The sequence below is a fragment of the Natrix helvetica genome (genome assembly GCF_964273705.1).
Source record: "Natrix helvetica genome assembly, chromosome: 1".
Taxonomy (NCBI): domain Eukaryota; kingdom Metazoa; phylum Chordata; class Lepidosauria; order Squamata; family Natricidae; genus Natrix; species Natrix helvetica.
The window spans coordinates 350,383,160-350,400,163 of record NC_138548.1 but is presented as its reverse complement, the minus strand read 5'-3'; the positions used below and the strand labels follow the sequence as shown (position 1 = coordinate 350,400,163).

The 17,004-nt window shown below is 42.0% G+C and overlaps 1 protein-coding gene across 1 annotated transcript in view; it reads left to right on the top strand.

The window, feature by feature from the left end:
• The window catches only part of LOC309382602 (complement factor B-like), a 47,117-nt gene that overhangs the window by 20,040 nt on the left and 10,073 nt on the right, over nt 1-17,004 (top strand). Inside the window, exons 6-11 of the mRNA XM_081934295.1 lie at nt 217-338; nt 6,998-7,136; nt 10,288-10,440; nt 11,461-11,562; nt 11,856-11,993; nt 15,006-15,103. Coding sequence (XP_081790421.1) covers nt 217-338; nt 6,998-7,136; nt 10,288-10,440; nt 11,461-11,562; nt 11,856-11,993; nt 15,006-15,103 — 752 coding nt within the window. The remainder of the gene's footprint in view (nt 1-216; nt 339-6,997; nt 7,137-10,287; nt 10,441-11,460; nt 11,563-11,855; nt 11,994-15,005; nt 15,104-17,004) is intronic.

Here is a 17,004-nt window from a genome sequence, read left to right as displayed (position 1 = left end):
ATGCTCCAACACTGGAAGTTTTTAAGAAGAGATTGGATAACCATTTGTCTGAAGTGGTGTAGGGTTTCCTGCCTGCGCAGGGGGTTGGACTTGAAGATCTCCAAGGTCCCTTCCAACTCTGTTATTCTGTTCTATTTTATTCTATTTTATTCTATTCTATTCTATACCTCCAAGGTCCCTTCCAACTCTGTTATTCTGGTTTTCTTTCCCTATCAGGGGCATCACCTAACAACAGAAGTGACTCACTGAATATCTACTTTCTCATTGATGCCTCAGAAAGCTTTGCCCGACCAAGTTTCACAAAGGCTAAGGAAGCATTGGTGAAGTTAATCGAGAAGGTAGGTTTCATTTTGAAAACTTCCTTGAACCAGCTTTGCTTCAACAAAACTGAAAGCGGCTTGAACTACAAGACCCATGTTCCAGGATTGTGAATATTCCTAGAAAGCTCTAGTGACATATAGAAGAAGGGCAGATAGCTTTTTGAAAGAAGGCGATAGGGTCAATTGGTGGGGGGGGGGGGGGGAGCAATGGCCAAGCTATAGAAATAGCCTTGTTAAGTAGGCAACAAGCATACAGTACACGTTTAATCCATCTATCTATCCTGAAACATGACATAGGTAATCCTCAATTTACAGCCGTTCCTGCAACGACTGTTGAAAATTGCAATTATGCTGAAAAATGTTACTGGCAACCAGTTCTCACACTTAATCCCTGTCGCAGTGTCGCCAATCTGAAATTCGGGCACTAGGAAACTTGGCATGTATTTGTGACAGTTTCAGCTTCACAGTGTGTGTGTGTGCGTGTGCGTGCGTGCGTGTGCGTGTGTGTCACCAATCTGAAATTCGGGCACTAGGAAACTTGGCATGTATTTGTGACAGTTTCAGCTTCACAGTGTGTGTGTGTGTGTGTGTGTGTGTGTGTGTGTGTGTGTGTGTGACACGATTACCATTTGTGGCCTTCCTGGGAGGTTTCCAACAAGCCAAGTCAATGGGGGAAGCTGGATTTGCTGGATGACCAAGTGATTCCCTTTAACAAGAGGGGGGAAAAGAGGGCACAATTTGTTGAGTGAGTTTTGCCCCGTTTTCTTGCCCCGTTGGTTAAGTGAGTCACTGCGGTTGTTCGATTAGTCACCCGGTGGTTAAGGGAATCTGGTTTCCCCATTGACTTTGCTTCTCAGAAGGTCGCAAAAGCCGATCACATGACCCAGGGGCACTGCAACCGTCATAACTGTGAGTCAGCTGCCAAGCATCTGAATGTAAATCACATGACCCTGGGGAAGCAGCCAACGGTCGTAAGCCCCAAAAATGGTCATGTCACTTTTTTCAGTGCCATTGCAACTTCAAATGGTCACTAAGTGAACTGCTGTAAATTGAGGACTGCCTTTATACAGTCTTTTATTTGTTTCTTTTTATAATTCATGCGGGCAGTCCTCAACTTGCGGCCACAATTGGAGACTGTCATTTGGTTGGGGCTGTTTACTGTTGGCTTCTTGGATAGTTTCTTGATTGGGGTGCTGTTTAATTGATCGAAGGTCTGATGTTAATCTTGGAATTAAGCTAATCTGGGTGCTGGTGGAAATTGTTTGGCTTTTTTTCAAGGGTGGGCTTCAAAAATTTCAGCAACGGGTTCTCTGTCCGGTTGCTAAGTGGGCGTGGCCATGGTGAGCGCGGCCTAGTTGGCCTCCTGCACCGCGGCGATGTGTGTGCATTTCTGCCTTCTCCAGGCTCCGGAAGCTTTCTTCAAGACTCCAGGAGGGCGAAAACTGCTTCCGGAAGCTGGAAACAGGCCCATTTCTGGCCTTCTGGAACTTCCAGGAGGCTCATTTTTCCCCCTCCTTGAGCGTCCACACAGGCCCTGCACTTACCTCGCATCCAAAACGGGCTGCGTGGAGACTCCTGGGAGGGGAGGGGTGGACAGAGCCAGTCAGGAGTGGGATTTGGAGGTTCTCCAGACCGGCCATAGCGTTAGCAATAGGTTCTCCCAAACCCGGGCGAACCTGTAGCAGCCTGCCCCTGCTTTTTTTTTTCTCTCTTTTGGGCTGGTTAATCGTCTCTTTTGTATAGTCATAGATGTTGTTAATGTCTATGTGTCTATTGATGACTTAGACTTAGAATAACTTTACTGTCACTTTAAATGTACACTAATCGGCATACATTAAAATGAAATTTCGTTGCATCCAGTTCTCAAAGGGTCTCCACCTCTAATATGCACTACAATAACATGACAAGAAAACTACGCATATACCCACATATACTATACGACACAGAGAGACAACACAATCTAGTTCAGATCGATAGATGTACGTAGCAAAAGAAACGAATCCTGCGGGTTTACCAGACGGATGGCGTAGGGAGCAAAGCTGTTACATAATTTGGGAGTCCTGCTAGAAATACTTCGAAACCTCCTCTCAGAGGAGAACAACAGAAACAGACCATGAAGTGGGTGGTGGCTAATTTGTCAGAGTGCCAGGTGGCTTTCAGAAATTCCCTAGCGTTTTTGGACTTGGTTCGGTCTAGGATGTTCACATTTTCCCAATTGAAAATATGGTTAAGGCTGCCTATGGTTTGCTTTGGGGTGACTTCAAGCAAAATTTATCAGAAGAGGTTTAACCCTTTGGCTTTTTAAAAATTATTATTAGTAGTAGCATTAGTATTATTATTTTACTTTTATTCATTAAACATGAAACTCAGTCAACTGAAAAAAGATGTATCACCAATATTATTGATAAGGGTTGCTGCCAGCATCCTAGGTATCAACCAGTATCTTATATTGTTGTTGTTGTTTTCATTATTATTGTTATTTTTATTATTACTGTTATTATATACTTTATTCAGTAAACATGAAACTCAGTCAACTGAAAAAAGATGTATCACAAATATTATTGATAACGGTTGTTGCCAGCATCCTAGGTATCGACCAGTATCTTATATTATTGTTGTTGTTGTTATTTTTATTATTATAATTATACAATTGTATCACAGCGGCCAGTTGTTTCACCGGATTTGGCATTGATTACTAGGACGTCGTAACATATTTTCGTAATATACGTGCAGATCCAAGCAGTACAGCTTTTTGCATTTGACTGATGGTGATTTTGTCAAGTTTTAACTGTTTTAAATGTAATTCCAGTGCTTTTGGAATAGCACCCAGTGTGCCGATTACCACTGGAATTACCACTGCTGGTTTGTGCTTATTATTATTATTGCATCAACAGAATTGTATCACAGCGGCCAGTTGTTTCGCCGGATTTGGCATTGATTACTAGTCGGGCCCCACCCAGGGGCCTAGGACGTCGTAACGTATTTTTGTAATATGTGTGCGGATCCAAGCAGTGCGGCCTTTTGCATTTGACTGATGGTGATTTTGTCAATTTTTAACTGTTTTAAATGTAATTCCAGTGCTTTTGGAATAGCACCCAGTGTGCCGATTACCACTGGAATTACCACTGCTGGTTTGTGCCATAATCGTTGGATTTCGATTTTTAGGTCCTGGTATTTCGCGATTTTTTCATGTTCCTTCTCGTTGACCCTGCTATCACCTGGTATTGCGATGTCTATGATTGTAACCTTATTTTTCTCAACCAGTGTGATGTCTGGTGTATTATGCGCCAGTATTTTGTCCGTTTGTATACGAAAATCCCATAGGATCTTGACCATCTGATTTTCGGTGACCTTTTTCAGGCCTATGTTCCCACCAGTTTGTTTTATTATAATAATTATAATAATTATAATAATTATAATAATTATAATAATTATAATAATTATAATAATTATAATAATTATAATAATTATAATAATTATAATAATTATAATAATTATAATAATTATAATAATTATAATAATTATAATAATTATAATAATTATAATAATTATAATAATTATAATAATTATAATAATTATAATAATTATAATAATTATAATAATTATAATAATTATAATAATTATAATAATTATAATAATTATAATAATCAATGTAATCAATGCCAACTAGTAATCAATGCCAAATCCGGCGAAACAACTGGCCGCTGTGATACAATTCTGTTGATGCAATAATAATAATAATAATAATAATAATAATAATAATAATAATAATAATAATAATAATAATTATAATAATTATAATAATTATAATAATTATAATAATTATAATAATTATAATAATTATAATAATAATAATTATAATTATAATTATTATTATTATTATTATTATTATTATTATTATTATTATTATTATTATTATTATTATTATTATTATTATTATTATTATTATTATTATTATTGCATCAACAGAATTGTATCACAGCGGCCAGTTGTTTCGCCGGATTTGGCATTGATTACTAGTCGGGCCCCACCCAGGGGCCTAGGACGTCGTAACATATTTTCGTAATATACGTGCAGATCCAAGCAGTACAGCTTTTTGCATTTGACTGATGGTGATTTTGTCAAGTTTTAACTGTTTTAAATGTAATTCCAGTGCTTTTGGAATAGCACCCAGTGTGCCGATTACCACTGGAATTACCACTGCTGGTTTGTGCCATAATCGTTGAATTTCAATTTTTAAGTCCTGGTATTTCGCGACTTTTTCATGTTCCTTCTCTTCGATCCTGCTATCACCTGGTATTGCGATGTCTATGATTGTAACCTTACTTTTCTCAATCAGTGTGATGTCTGGTGTGTTATGCGCTAGTATTTTGTCTGTTTGTATATGAAAATCCCACAGGATTTTGACCATCTGATTTTCGGTGACTTTTTCAGGCTTATGTTCCCACCAGTTTGTTGTTGTTTTAATATTATAATTTTTGCACAAATTCCAGTGGATCATTTGTGCTACTGAATTGTGCCGCAATTTATAATCAGTCTGCGCGATTTTTTTACAGCAGCTGAGTATGTGGTCAACAGTTTCATCAACTTCTTTGCAGAGTCTGCATTTGGCATCATCAGAGGATTTTTCGATTTTGGCCTTAATGGCATTTGTTCGGATAGCTTGTTCTTGCGCAGCCAGGATTAGTGACTCTGTTTCTTTCTTTAATGTACCTGTTGTTAACCATAACCAAGTTTTTTCACTGTCCACTTTATCTTTTATTTTTTCCAGAAATTGACCATGCAATGCTTTGTTCTGCCAACTCTCCATTCTTGATTTTATCACATCTTTTCTGTATTCTTGTTTCGTCCGTTGGGCCTTCAGTAGATTTTTGTTCTTTACTTCGATTAATAGATGTTCTTGACTTTCTTTTAAATAATCAGCCTGTGCATGTTTTTCTTCTTCAACTATTTGCTTCATTTGTAATAATCCTCTGCCACCTGATTTTCGGGGCAGGTATAGTCTATCAGTGTCACCACGTGGATGTAAACTGTAGTGCATTGTCATTAGTTTCCTGGTTTTTCGGTCCAAAATGTCCAAATCAGCTTGTGTCCAGTTAACTATACCAGCTGTGTATCTTATAACTGGTATTGCCCAGGTATTTATGGCCTTGATTGTATTTCCACCATTTAATTTAGATTTCAAAATTTTCCTAACTCTGTTGGTGTACTCTCTCCTGACAATATTTTTTACTTGTCCATGTTTGATGTTATCCAACTGCAAAATGCCTAAGTATTTGTAGGCTTCATTTTCGTTGCATTTAATTAGTTGGCCATTGGGCATTTCAATTCCCTCACATGTAGTGATTTTGCCCCTTTTTATGGATACAGTGGCGCATTTTTCCATGCCAAACTGCATTGAAATATCGGTACTGAATACTCGGACTGTGTTTGTCAGTGATTGGATTTCTATTTCTGACTTTCCATAGAGTTTCAAATCATCCAAATATAATAAATGTGAAATTTTTTCGGCTTCTTTGGCTGTTTGGTAGCCTAATTTCATTTTTTTTAAGATTACTGATAGTGGGATCATCACGATGATGAAGAGAAGAGGTGAAAGTGAATCACCCTGGAAAATTCCTCGCTTGATATTAACCATTCCATAGTTCTCATTCCCTACTGCCAACTCAGTTCTCCATTGTTTCATCGTCTTTTCAGTGAAGGATGTAATATTTTTACTAATGCCAGTTGTTTCTAAGCATTTTATGATCCAACTATGTGGCAATGAGTCGAATGCTTTTTTATAATCAATCCAGACCATATTCAAGTTCGTTTTTCTTTTCTTACAATTTTCTAATATCATTTTATCAATTAGGAGCTGATCTTTTGTGCCCCTACTCCTTCTTTTGTTGCCTTTTTGCTCTACTGGCAAGATGTTGTTTGTTTCCAAATAATCCATAATGTTATCTGCAATAATGCCTGTGAGTAATTTAAAGGTTGTTGGCAAGCATGTTATTGGTCTGTAGTTTTCAGGTATTGTTCCTTTAGTTGCATCTTTCTGAATCAAGTATGTTTTTCCAGTTGTCAACCATTCATCAATTTGACCATTTTGTAAAATTTCATTCAGTTGCCTGGCCAACATTGCATGTAAACTGGTCAGATATTTGAGCCAGAAACCATGTAATTGGTCATTTCCAGGTGATGTCCAATTCTTTACTTTTTTTACTCGATTTTTGACCATCTCAGTTGTTATTTCTAATACTTGCATTTGTTTGTTACCAATGCTTTCCTCAAAGTCATGTATCCACTTTGCTTCCTTATTGTAGTCCTTTGCATTTCCCCACAATTCTTTCCAGAATTCAGCTGTGGCCTGCTTTTCTGGTTTTTGACTTTTGGTGCCACCATTCACATTAAGACTTTGATAAAAACGCCGTTGGTCTGATCGAAATTGTTGATTTTGTTTATACTGGATGATTCGTGCCTCATATCTTTCAATTTTTCTAGCTGTTGCTGTTATCTGCTGTTTTACAATCTCTACAGCTTCATTGATGTTTCTTGTATCCAATCTGTATCTTCTGATTAGCTGATCTATGATTTTTCTGTTATTATTATTATTATTATTATTATTATTATTATCATTATCATTATCATTATCATTATCATTATCATTATCATTATCATTATCATTATCATTATAGATCTCCAGCTATGACCTCCTTCCCAATTATGGCATTGTGACTTTTGCCACCCAAAGCAGAGAGGTTCTGAGTACAATTAATGCACGGAGTAGCGATGCTAACTGGGTGTCTAAACTGCTGGGCTCCATTAGCACCGATGGTGAGCATACTGGATTGGGGGGGGGGGAGAAACGTAAATACAGTTAGTCCTCAACTTATGACCACAATGGAGCCCAACATTTCTGTTGCTAAGCAAGACATTTGTTAACAGTTAGTGAGTTTTACCCCATTTTGCAACCTTGCTTGCCACAGTTGTTAAGTGAAGCACGGACGATCTTACATTAGCTATCCGGTCGTTAAGTGAATCGGGCTTCCCTGTTGACTTTGCTTGTCAGAAGGTCACAAAAGGGGATGAAATGACCCCAGGACATTGCAACCGTCATAAATATGAGTCAGTTACCAAGCTTTTCCTCCCTCACATGACCATGGGGATGCTAGGACGGTCGTAAGTGTGAAAAATGGTCGCATCCTTCCGTGCCATTGTAATATTGTAACAGTCACTAAATGAAGTGTTGTAAGTCGAGGACTACCTGTGCCGTGGTAGGAGAGCTTGGAGCTCCTGCCATATGGCTGCCATAGCTTTTCTTTCATGTATGAGGGCAACCAAGAAAATTATTTTATTGATTTATTTTAATCAGCTTCACACTGAAGGCCCTTGTGGTCATATACATGACATTTGGGTGTAAATGCCTGTCAGAAAATTTCATTTATTGTCCTTTATTACCATTATATTTGTAATTTATCACCATTGACATTTATTACCATTATATTTGTGGATGGTCGCTAACCAAAATAGTCTCACAGGTGCTTTTTTTCAAAACTACAACTGGGCTTTGAAAAACTTTCCATTTTTTTTTAAGACATTTCGCTCCTCATCCAAGAAGCTTCTTCAGTTCTAACTGAATGGTGGAAGATGGAAAAATGTATATTCCTTGCAATCATCTGGTCCTTAACGCTCTCTCTGAGAGTCGTTGAGGGCTGCTTGGAGGTTTATCAGTGCCCTCAGGCTCACCTGAATAGTGCAAATGAGTGTGACGCCTTCTTGGAAATGCTAAAAGGACTGTGTTGCAAACAGGAGATATCCAGGGGTGGGCTTCAAATTTTTTAGCAAGGGGTTCTCTTCTGGATGGGCGTGGCCATGGTGGGAGTGGCCTAGTCGGGCTCATGCACCATGGGGCGGGGGCATTTTTGCTCTCCTTGGGCTCTGGAAGCTTTTCTTGAGCCTCCGGGAGGGCAAAAATGGCCTCCCCAGACTCCAGAGGCCCTCTAGAGCAGTGTTTCCCAACCTTGGCAAGTTGAAGATGCCTGGACTTCAACTCCCAGAATTCCCCAGCCAGCTAGCTGGGGAATTCTGGGAGTTGAAGTCCAGACATCTTCAACTTGCCAAGGTTGGGAATCACTGCTCTAGAGGCTGGAAACAGGCCTGTTTTTGGCTTTCCTCGAACTTCCATTTTTGTTTTGTTTTTTGCCCTCCCCGAGCCTCCACACGCATCCTGCACTTACCTGCATCCAATACGGGCCGCATGGGGACTCCTGGGAGGGGAGGGGAGGGGTGGCCAGGGCCCAGCCAGGTGTGGGATTTGGGAGTTCTCCAAACTGCACAGAATCTTAGCTAGAGGTTGTCCCGAACCCACAGCAGCCCCCCACCCCCACCCCGGTCAGAACTGAAGCAGTTTCTTCGATGAGAAGCGAAACGTCTTCAAGAAAAAACAAAGCCCAGTTGCCTTTTGAAGAAAAAAAAAAAGCACCTTTGGGACAACCCTGATCTGGATGACTGAGAATCCCCATAGATAACTAATCAAGATAATTGCTAAATGTGGAGCAGCTGTATATCTCGGGACACTCTGTTGATTTTCTGCTAGCTGTAGAGATGCTGTTTTTTTTCATCTCATGTTCCAATACAGGAAAATATTTGCAGCTCAGGGTTGTAAGGAAGAGTCCTTGATGCTCTCTGATGAGCATAGATTAATATCAGACCAATAATCAAAAAGTTTTAGAAAGTTAGCACCCACCCCTCTGAGAAGAATCACATGTTTTAAGGTAAAGATAAAGGTTCCCCTCGCACATACAGTATATGTTAGTCATTCCTGACTCTAGGGGGCGGTACTCATCTCCGTTTCAAAGCCGAAGAGCCAGTGCTGTCCGAAGATGTCTCCGTGGTCATGTGGCCGGCATGACTAAATGCCAAAGGCGCACAGAACACTGCTACCTTCCCACCAAAGGTGGCCCCTATTTTTCTACTTGCATTTTTACATTCTTTCGAACTGCTAGGTTGGCAGAAGCTGGGACAAGTAACGGGAGCTCATTCCATTACATGCTGCTAGGGATTCGAACCGTGAAACTGCCGACCTTTCTGATCAACAAGCTCAGCGTCTGAGCCACTCAGCCCAAGTATGAAATGTTTTAGGGAATATTAAAAAGGCAGAATATTATATTTCCCCCTAAAAGAGAAATAGAAATCTTAAGGGAGACAGAAACTCAGATCCACAGTTCACTACCCCTACGCAAGATACTAAGCTGAGGCCAGCTTTTCGAAATGTGGTCATCCATTCAAGACAGGATATTTTGAACAAAGGCAGAATTAGATAGAAGGGTAGGATCAGCCATTAAGACACAATAGGGGTGGCCCAACACCCTTTCAGGAGGGCACAAGCCTCCTCATGACATCATCTCGGAGAGTCCAGGCTTCAACCAAACTTAACTCAGACAATCTAAAAAGTTGGTCCCTACAGGAACCAATAGAATATATGCTCTTGCCACAGGAACAGGAAGCTCAAGTTCAAAGCCCAGAGAGGGCTGTTATAAATATGCTCTGCTCTATGTGGTCAGCTGCACCAGGACCTCAAATCCATGGGGTCCTGTCCATCAATAAACCATCTTTCTAATCAGCCTCTATGTTTCCAGTGTTTTGCTCCCCACTTGGAACTGAACCCAGAAGGACATTTCTTCCGACAAAGTAAACAATACCCCAATTGAGAAACTACTAAAGAAGCCAACAGTAAACAGCCCAGCCAAAGAACCTCTAAGACCAACCCCGCAGACAGGGCAAGGCACAAGAATCTAAACCGAGAGCAAATCCCACTCCTTACCAGCACTGATGGTGTTAACTGGTGTAGTAACGAAACAAGACAACAATCAAGTTCAGACAGCACCAAGGACCTTTCATTTCATGTTTCCTCTGTTAAGCTTATTGGGGCTTATTAAGGCTCACCAACTAATGCACTGTTCAACTCTGCATTTTGATTTTCCAGTACATGAGCTGAAGCCTGGAACCAACATCCAGAAAGGCCTTCAATCTGTCTATGAAATGATGATTGCGCAGGAGGAGGAAGAGGTGCGACTGGGGCTGAATCCCCCTCCTGTCTCCACCACAACTCGTCATGTCATTATCCTCCTAACAGATGGTGAGCACATCAAGAGGACGGTGCAAACTCTTGAGTTCTTTTGGTTGCTCTTGTTCTGTTGCTTGAGAAAGAATTTTTAGAGTACCTTAAAAAGATTATAAGAGAAGCCAACAGTCATTTCAAATGTCAAGCACCATTTTATACAAGGGCCTCAACTTGTCTGGGAAGGGAGGGAGGGAGGGAGGGAGGGAGGGAGGGAGGGAGGGAGGGAAGGAAAGGAAAAGGAGGGAGGAAAGGAGGCAGGAAGGAAGGGAAGGAAGGAAAGAGAGGGAGAGAGAAAGGAAATGAGGAAGAGGGAAAGGAATGGAAGAAGGAAGGAATAAAGGGAGGAAGGAAAGGGAAGGAGGGAAAGGGAAGGAGAAAGAGAGAGAGCAAAAGAAAAAGGGAGGAAAGGAGGTAGGAAGGAAAGAAGGGAAAGAGGAAAAGGAAGGAGGAAGAAAGGGAGGGAGGAAATGTAGGGAGGAATGAAGGAAAGGAGGCAGGAAGAAAGGGATAAAGGGAAGGGAAGGAGGGATAGGGAAAGAGAGGGAGAGAGGGAGATGGAGGGAGGGAAGGAAGGAAGGAGGAAAGATAGGAAGGAAGGAAGAAAGGAGGAAGGAATAAAGGGAGGGAGGGAGGAAGCAAAAGGGAAAGGGAGGAAAGGAGGTAGGAAGAAAGGAAAGAAGGGAAGGAGGAAAAGGGAGGGAGAGAGAAAATGAGGAAGGGAGGAATAAAGGAAAGGAGGTAGGAAGAAAGCAATGGAAAGGGAAGGAGGGAGAGGGAGAAGGAGAGAGGGAGGGAAGGAAGGAAGGAAGGAAGGAAGGAAGGAAGGAAGGAAGGAAGGGGTAGACAAAGGATTGAAGGCAATAAAAGCTGTTATTGTGCTAAAGTGCTTTTGAAACTGCTGGAAATAGAATCCAGGACCGAGTAAAAGCAATTTTTTAAAAAAATCCATAATATTCTGTTCCTTCTCTCACCTTATTCCCAAATAAACGTATGAAAGATCAGAATGACTCTTTGCAATAATCTTTCTTTTTCTAGGAAACTACAACTTGGGGGGCTCACCATCTTTTACCATCCAACAGATAAAGGAGTTTCTTAAAATTGGCATATCTTCCCCAAACTCTCGGGATGATCATTTGGGTAAGATGACGATCCGTGAGCCGGACGGCTTCATTTTTTCCTTGGCTGCATTTCACCATCCCGGCCAGTTGGGGCACTGGTTGTTTTATTTCATTTCCCTGAATTCCTTGTCTTATTTATCGCTGTACCGCTAAAAACTCTTGTGCCTCTTTTGCCTGTGACCTTTAACTGTGTGCAAAACAGTTTTTTGAAAGGATTTTTCTGTCATGCAATTTTAATGTGGAGAAACGATTGCTGGTTTCACGGCGCTATTCCTCTCCGTAACGTATGCTTCTGTCCACCTCTATGCCTAGATATTTATGTCTTTGGTAATGGCCCGGACGTCAACGTTGAAACTATTAATGCATTGGCTTCTCACAAACCCAATGAGAGACACGGCTTCATTTTGAAGGACTTGAGTGAACTGCAAGAGGTCTTGGAGGAGAGTCTGGGTAACTCTCAGTTTTCTTTTCACTGGTTTCATGATTCATTGACTTGACCCTGACATTCAACATTTTGTTTCCCTGCAAAGAAGGAAGTTGGAAGTTTAGGTTTAGGTTTAGGTTTATTTGGATTTATATGCCGCCCTTCTCCAAAGGACTCAGGGCAGCGTACAACATTAAAAACACACATCACAAAAGTTAAAAAAAAGATAAAACCCAATTCCAAAAAGACCAAACCGATTTTTTTTTAAAAAAAAGTTTCTATCTTTCATACCACAGCAATAGCAATAGCAATTAGACTTACATACCGCTTCACAGTACTATAGAATGGAATGGGAATGGGAATAGAATAGAATAGAATAGAATAGAATAGAATAGAAGAATAGAATAGAATAGAATAGAATAGAATAGAATAGAATAGAATAGAATAGAATAGAACAGAACAGAACAGAACAGAATAGAATTCTTTATTGGCCAAGTGTGATTGGATACACAAGGAATTTGTCTTTGGTGCAGATGCTCTCAGTGTACCTAAGAGGAAAAGATATATTCACCAAGAATCATAAGATACAACACTTAGTGATAGTCATAGGTTACTAATAAGCAATCAAATTATACTAGGAAACAAATAAAACAATATAAATTTTAAAGATACAAGCAACATGGTTATAGTCATAAGCGGGAAGAGATCTGTACTAGGAAGGAAGAGAAGAATAACAGTAGTACAGTCTTAGTAGATCATATGACAGTGTTGTGAGAATTAGTTCTTTAGCAGAGTGATGGCACTCAGGAAATTTGAAAAAAGAAGTTGGAACTTTCTATCTTTTGTTACACGGCTCGCAATAGCTCAGTTAGACTTATATACCGCTTCACAGTGCTTTACAGCCCTCTCTAAGGGGTTTACAGGATGAGCACATTGCCCCCAACAATCTGGGTCCTTATTTTACCGGCCTTGGAAGGATGGAAGGCCGAGTCAACCTTGAGCTGGTGGGAGTTGAACTGGCGAACTGCTGGCAGTCAGCAGATTTAGCCTGCAACATTGCATTCTAACCACAGCGCCAGTAGACAGTCCTTGACTTACATTCTTTTGTTTAGGGACTGTGTAGCACTGCAACAAGTGACTTATATGACTGTCATAAATATGAACCAGTTGCCCAGCATTCAAATCTTGATCACATGGCCATGGGTATGCTGCAATTGTCATGTGAAAACGGTAGAAGTCATTTGTTTTCAGGGCCATTGTAACTTCAAGTGGTCACTAAATAAATAAGTACCGTATTTTTCAGAGTATAAGGCACACCAAGATTTTAAAGAGGCAAATTAAGAAAAAAGGTTTGGCACTCTACAAACCTCCCCAAAATGGCCCGTTTTTTGTGAAAATGTGGCTGTTTTTTTTTTTTTTCCAAAAATGGCAATGGCTCAGTTATTATTAGATCTGTTGCATTTTCAACTGAAATCTCAGAAGAACCCCGTTACCTTTATGAGATTTGATGATCTCAAAAGAATTTGGTAACTCTTACATGTCTATGGAGATTCTCAGTCATCCAGGTCATGGTTATCCCAGAGGTGTTTTTTTTCCCCAAGAGACAACTGGACTTTCTTGTTTTTCTTTGAAGACGTTTCGCTTCTCATCCAGGAAGCTTCTTCAAGTCTGACTGGATGGTGGGGAATGGAAGGATTTATACTCTGTGCAGATAGCTGGTCATTTGCATCCTTTTAGGAAGTCATTGAGACCACTTGGAGATTTATCTGTGTCCTCAGGGTCACCTGAGTAGTCTTATATCTCTAGTCTACAACACAGTCCTTTCAACAAATCTCAGAAGGCTCCATAACCATTTTCACTACTCCGGTGACCCTCAGGACAGATAAACCGCCAAGTCACCTCAACGACTCTCTCCAAGAATGCAAATGACCCGCTGTCTGTAAGAACGATAAATGCTTCCATTCCCCACCATCCAGGTCGGAGCTGAAGAAGCTTCTTGGATAAGAAGTGAAATGCTTTCAAAGAAAAACAAGAAAGTCCACTTGCCTCTGGAAAAAGCATCTTTGGTAACTCTTATACTTTTTCATTGTAAATGTTTAATTGGCGGGCTCGGTAGACACCCTCTTGAAGTTTGGTGAATCTGTGGGTATCCATCCATGAATACCAAGTTTCCAAACCCACTTAAAACGTTTTCTCTGGTGGTGGTTGAGGAATAAAGTTTGAGGAACTCAGTATAGGAACTATGATGACCCAGGGTGGTAGCACATAGGCAACACAGACAGAGAACCCGTAGGAGTCCCTTTATGAACACCAACTGTGCCCCCAACGTCCCTTTCAACTCTCCAGCCTGGAGAAAAGCTCTTCCACAAACCTGTAACAGCCTTTGGCTGAAAATACTCCAGTCCAAACACTGTAAGCAGAAAACTTCCAAATCCAATAAGGCAAGATAAGGTAATTAATCTGGCAGGGCAAGCAAAATAAAGGAGTTCCAGAAAAGAAGTAGCATGACAGTAAATCAAATCAGTTGGGAGGATGCCAGGAACTCAGATAAGCAGTAACACCAGATGAATTCAGTGTTTGTTCCCAACCACTGCCCGTCCCATTTACCTCTCCTTTAAACTCCATCCCCAGGTGTGCCTTGTGAAGGGAATCGGAGCCCTTTCCTCCCTCGTAAGCCACACAACCCACGTTGCTCTCTTCTCCGTTCTTTCCTGCATGCCCTAGGATGAGGAGGGAGTGGGCCTTGGTCTTCACCTGAACCCCCTCTCCTGCCTCTCCCTGCTCTGCCCAGCCTGACTTTGCCCTTCCCTCGTTTCCTCCACAGCCAACGAAGCCATTCTCCTGCACTTTGTCAGCTCCGACGTGGGCATGACAGGAACTGTCCTCCATTCACTTTAGTCCATTTCCATCTTTTTTCTCCCAGCCTAAGGATGTCACTTGTGTCCTTCCTAGGAATCCAGAAGTCCCACCTCTGTCTCCCTTTCAATCTGCTCATTTTTTTGTCTGATCCTTTCAAAAACATATCTTTCTATTCCCAGGCGATGGTGAATCTTTGCCCATGTGTGGTTTCTCACCAGGAGAAGAAGCAGTAAATGACTATGAAAAGTATCCCTGGTTTGCAAGGATTGTCATCAATGTAAGACCGACTAACACCGGGATCGATAGGTAGCAATAGCACTTAGACCAGCGATGGCGAACCTTTTTTGGCTCGCATGCCACAAGTGGGGGGGAGCACAGGGGGGTCGTGTGCAGGCGTGCCGCACCCATAATGCAATACGCGACCTCCCCAGTGCGCATGCGCACACAACAGGCGCGACCCCCAATTTTTACATGTTTTTTTCACCCTCCCCAGGCTCCAGAGGCTTTAAAGGAGCCTGGGGAGGGCAAAAAGAGCCTCCCCTGCCCCCCCGGAGGCCCTCCGGAGGCTTCAGGGACCGTCCGGAGGCTTCCCTGAAGCTTTCAGAACGCTTAAAACCACCTCCAACCGGAGGGTGGTTTTAAGCGCTCCGAAGGCGTCAGGTAAGCCTCCGGACGGTCCCTGAAGCCTTCGGATCACTCAAAACGACCCTCCGAGCAAACCGGAAGTCACTTCCGGTTTGCTTGGAGGGTCGTTTTGAGCGCTTCGAAGGTGTCAGGGACCGTCCGGAGGCTTCCTGAAGCCTTCGGAATGCTTAAAACCACCCTCCAAGCAACCCGGAAGTCACGTCCGGTTTGCTCAGACAGTCGTTTTAAGCTCTCCGAAGGCCTCAGGGAAGCCTCCGGACGGTCCCTGAAACCTTCGGAACGCTTAAAACGACCCTCCGAGCAAACCGGAAGTGACTTCCGGTTTTCTCGGAGCGTCATTTTAAGTGTTCTGAAGGCTTCAGGGAAGCCTCTGGATGGTCCCTGAAGCCTCCGGAGGGCCTCTGGGGGGGTGGGGGAGGCTCTTCTCGCCCTCCCCAGGCTCTTATAAAGCCTCTGGAGCCTGGGGAGGGCGAAAAAAATGGCTTTTAAAAACGGTGAACTTGCTGGCCAGCGCGCGCATGCGCACTGGCCAGCTAACAGGGCAGCGCCTCACGTGCCCTGACAAATGGCTCCGCGTGCCACCTGTGGCACGTGTGCCATAGGTTCGCCATCACTGACTTAAACTAATGTACCACTTCATAGTGCTTTTACAGCCCTCTCTAAGCGGCTTACAGAATCAGCCTATTGCCCCCAACAATCTTTGTGGGTTGCCACAAAGAAGAGGGAATCAAACTATTCTCCAAGGCACCTGAGGGTAGAACAAGAAGCAATGGGTGGAAACTAATCAAGGAGAGAAGCAACTTAGAACTGAGGAGAAACTTCCTGACAGTTAGAACAATTAATCAGTGGAACAGAAGTTGCCTCGAGAAGTTGTGAATGCCCCAACACTGGAAGTCTTTAAGAAGATGTTGGATAGCCATTTGTCTGAAACGGTATAGGGTTTCCTGCCTAGGCAGAATTGTATTGTATTGTATAATCTGGATCCTCCTTTTACCCACCTCGGAAGGAGGGAAGGCTGAGTCAACCTTGAGTGGGTGAGATTTGAACTGCTGAACTGTAGCTAGCAGTCAGCTGAAGTGCCTGCAGTACTGCACTCTAACCACTGCACCATCTCGGCTCTTTTAGATACTTTTATTCTGGGCATACGAACAGCACAATAAGCCTTTTTAACTAAAACCCAGCCAATCCAGTAAAGATAACCATAAAATGTGACCAGAGAAAACATCAAAAGAGAAATCCGTATTCCAACCACGTAATGTGACACGTTTCCAAGACCATTTCATTTTTGGGGCGGACACCCAAAATGAAATATTCCATACTTCCAATAAAGGATAATATCTGTGGCTCAGGATTGAAATGAGGGGTCCTTGGTGCTCCCTGAGTTTGGATGCTTTAATGCAGATGTTTCATTACCCAAACTAAGTAACCTTCATCCGTGCTGGTCCTGGTGATGTTAATGTTATTTGAGATGAGCACTGATGACGTTCCCTATTTTGGGTAATGGAACATCTGCAAGGAAGCAGCCAGGCTCAG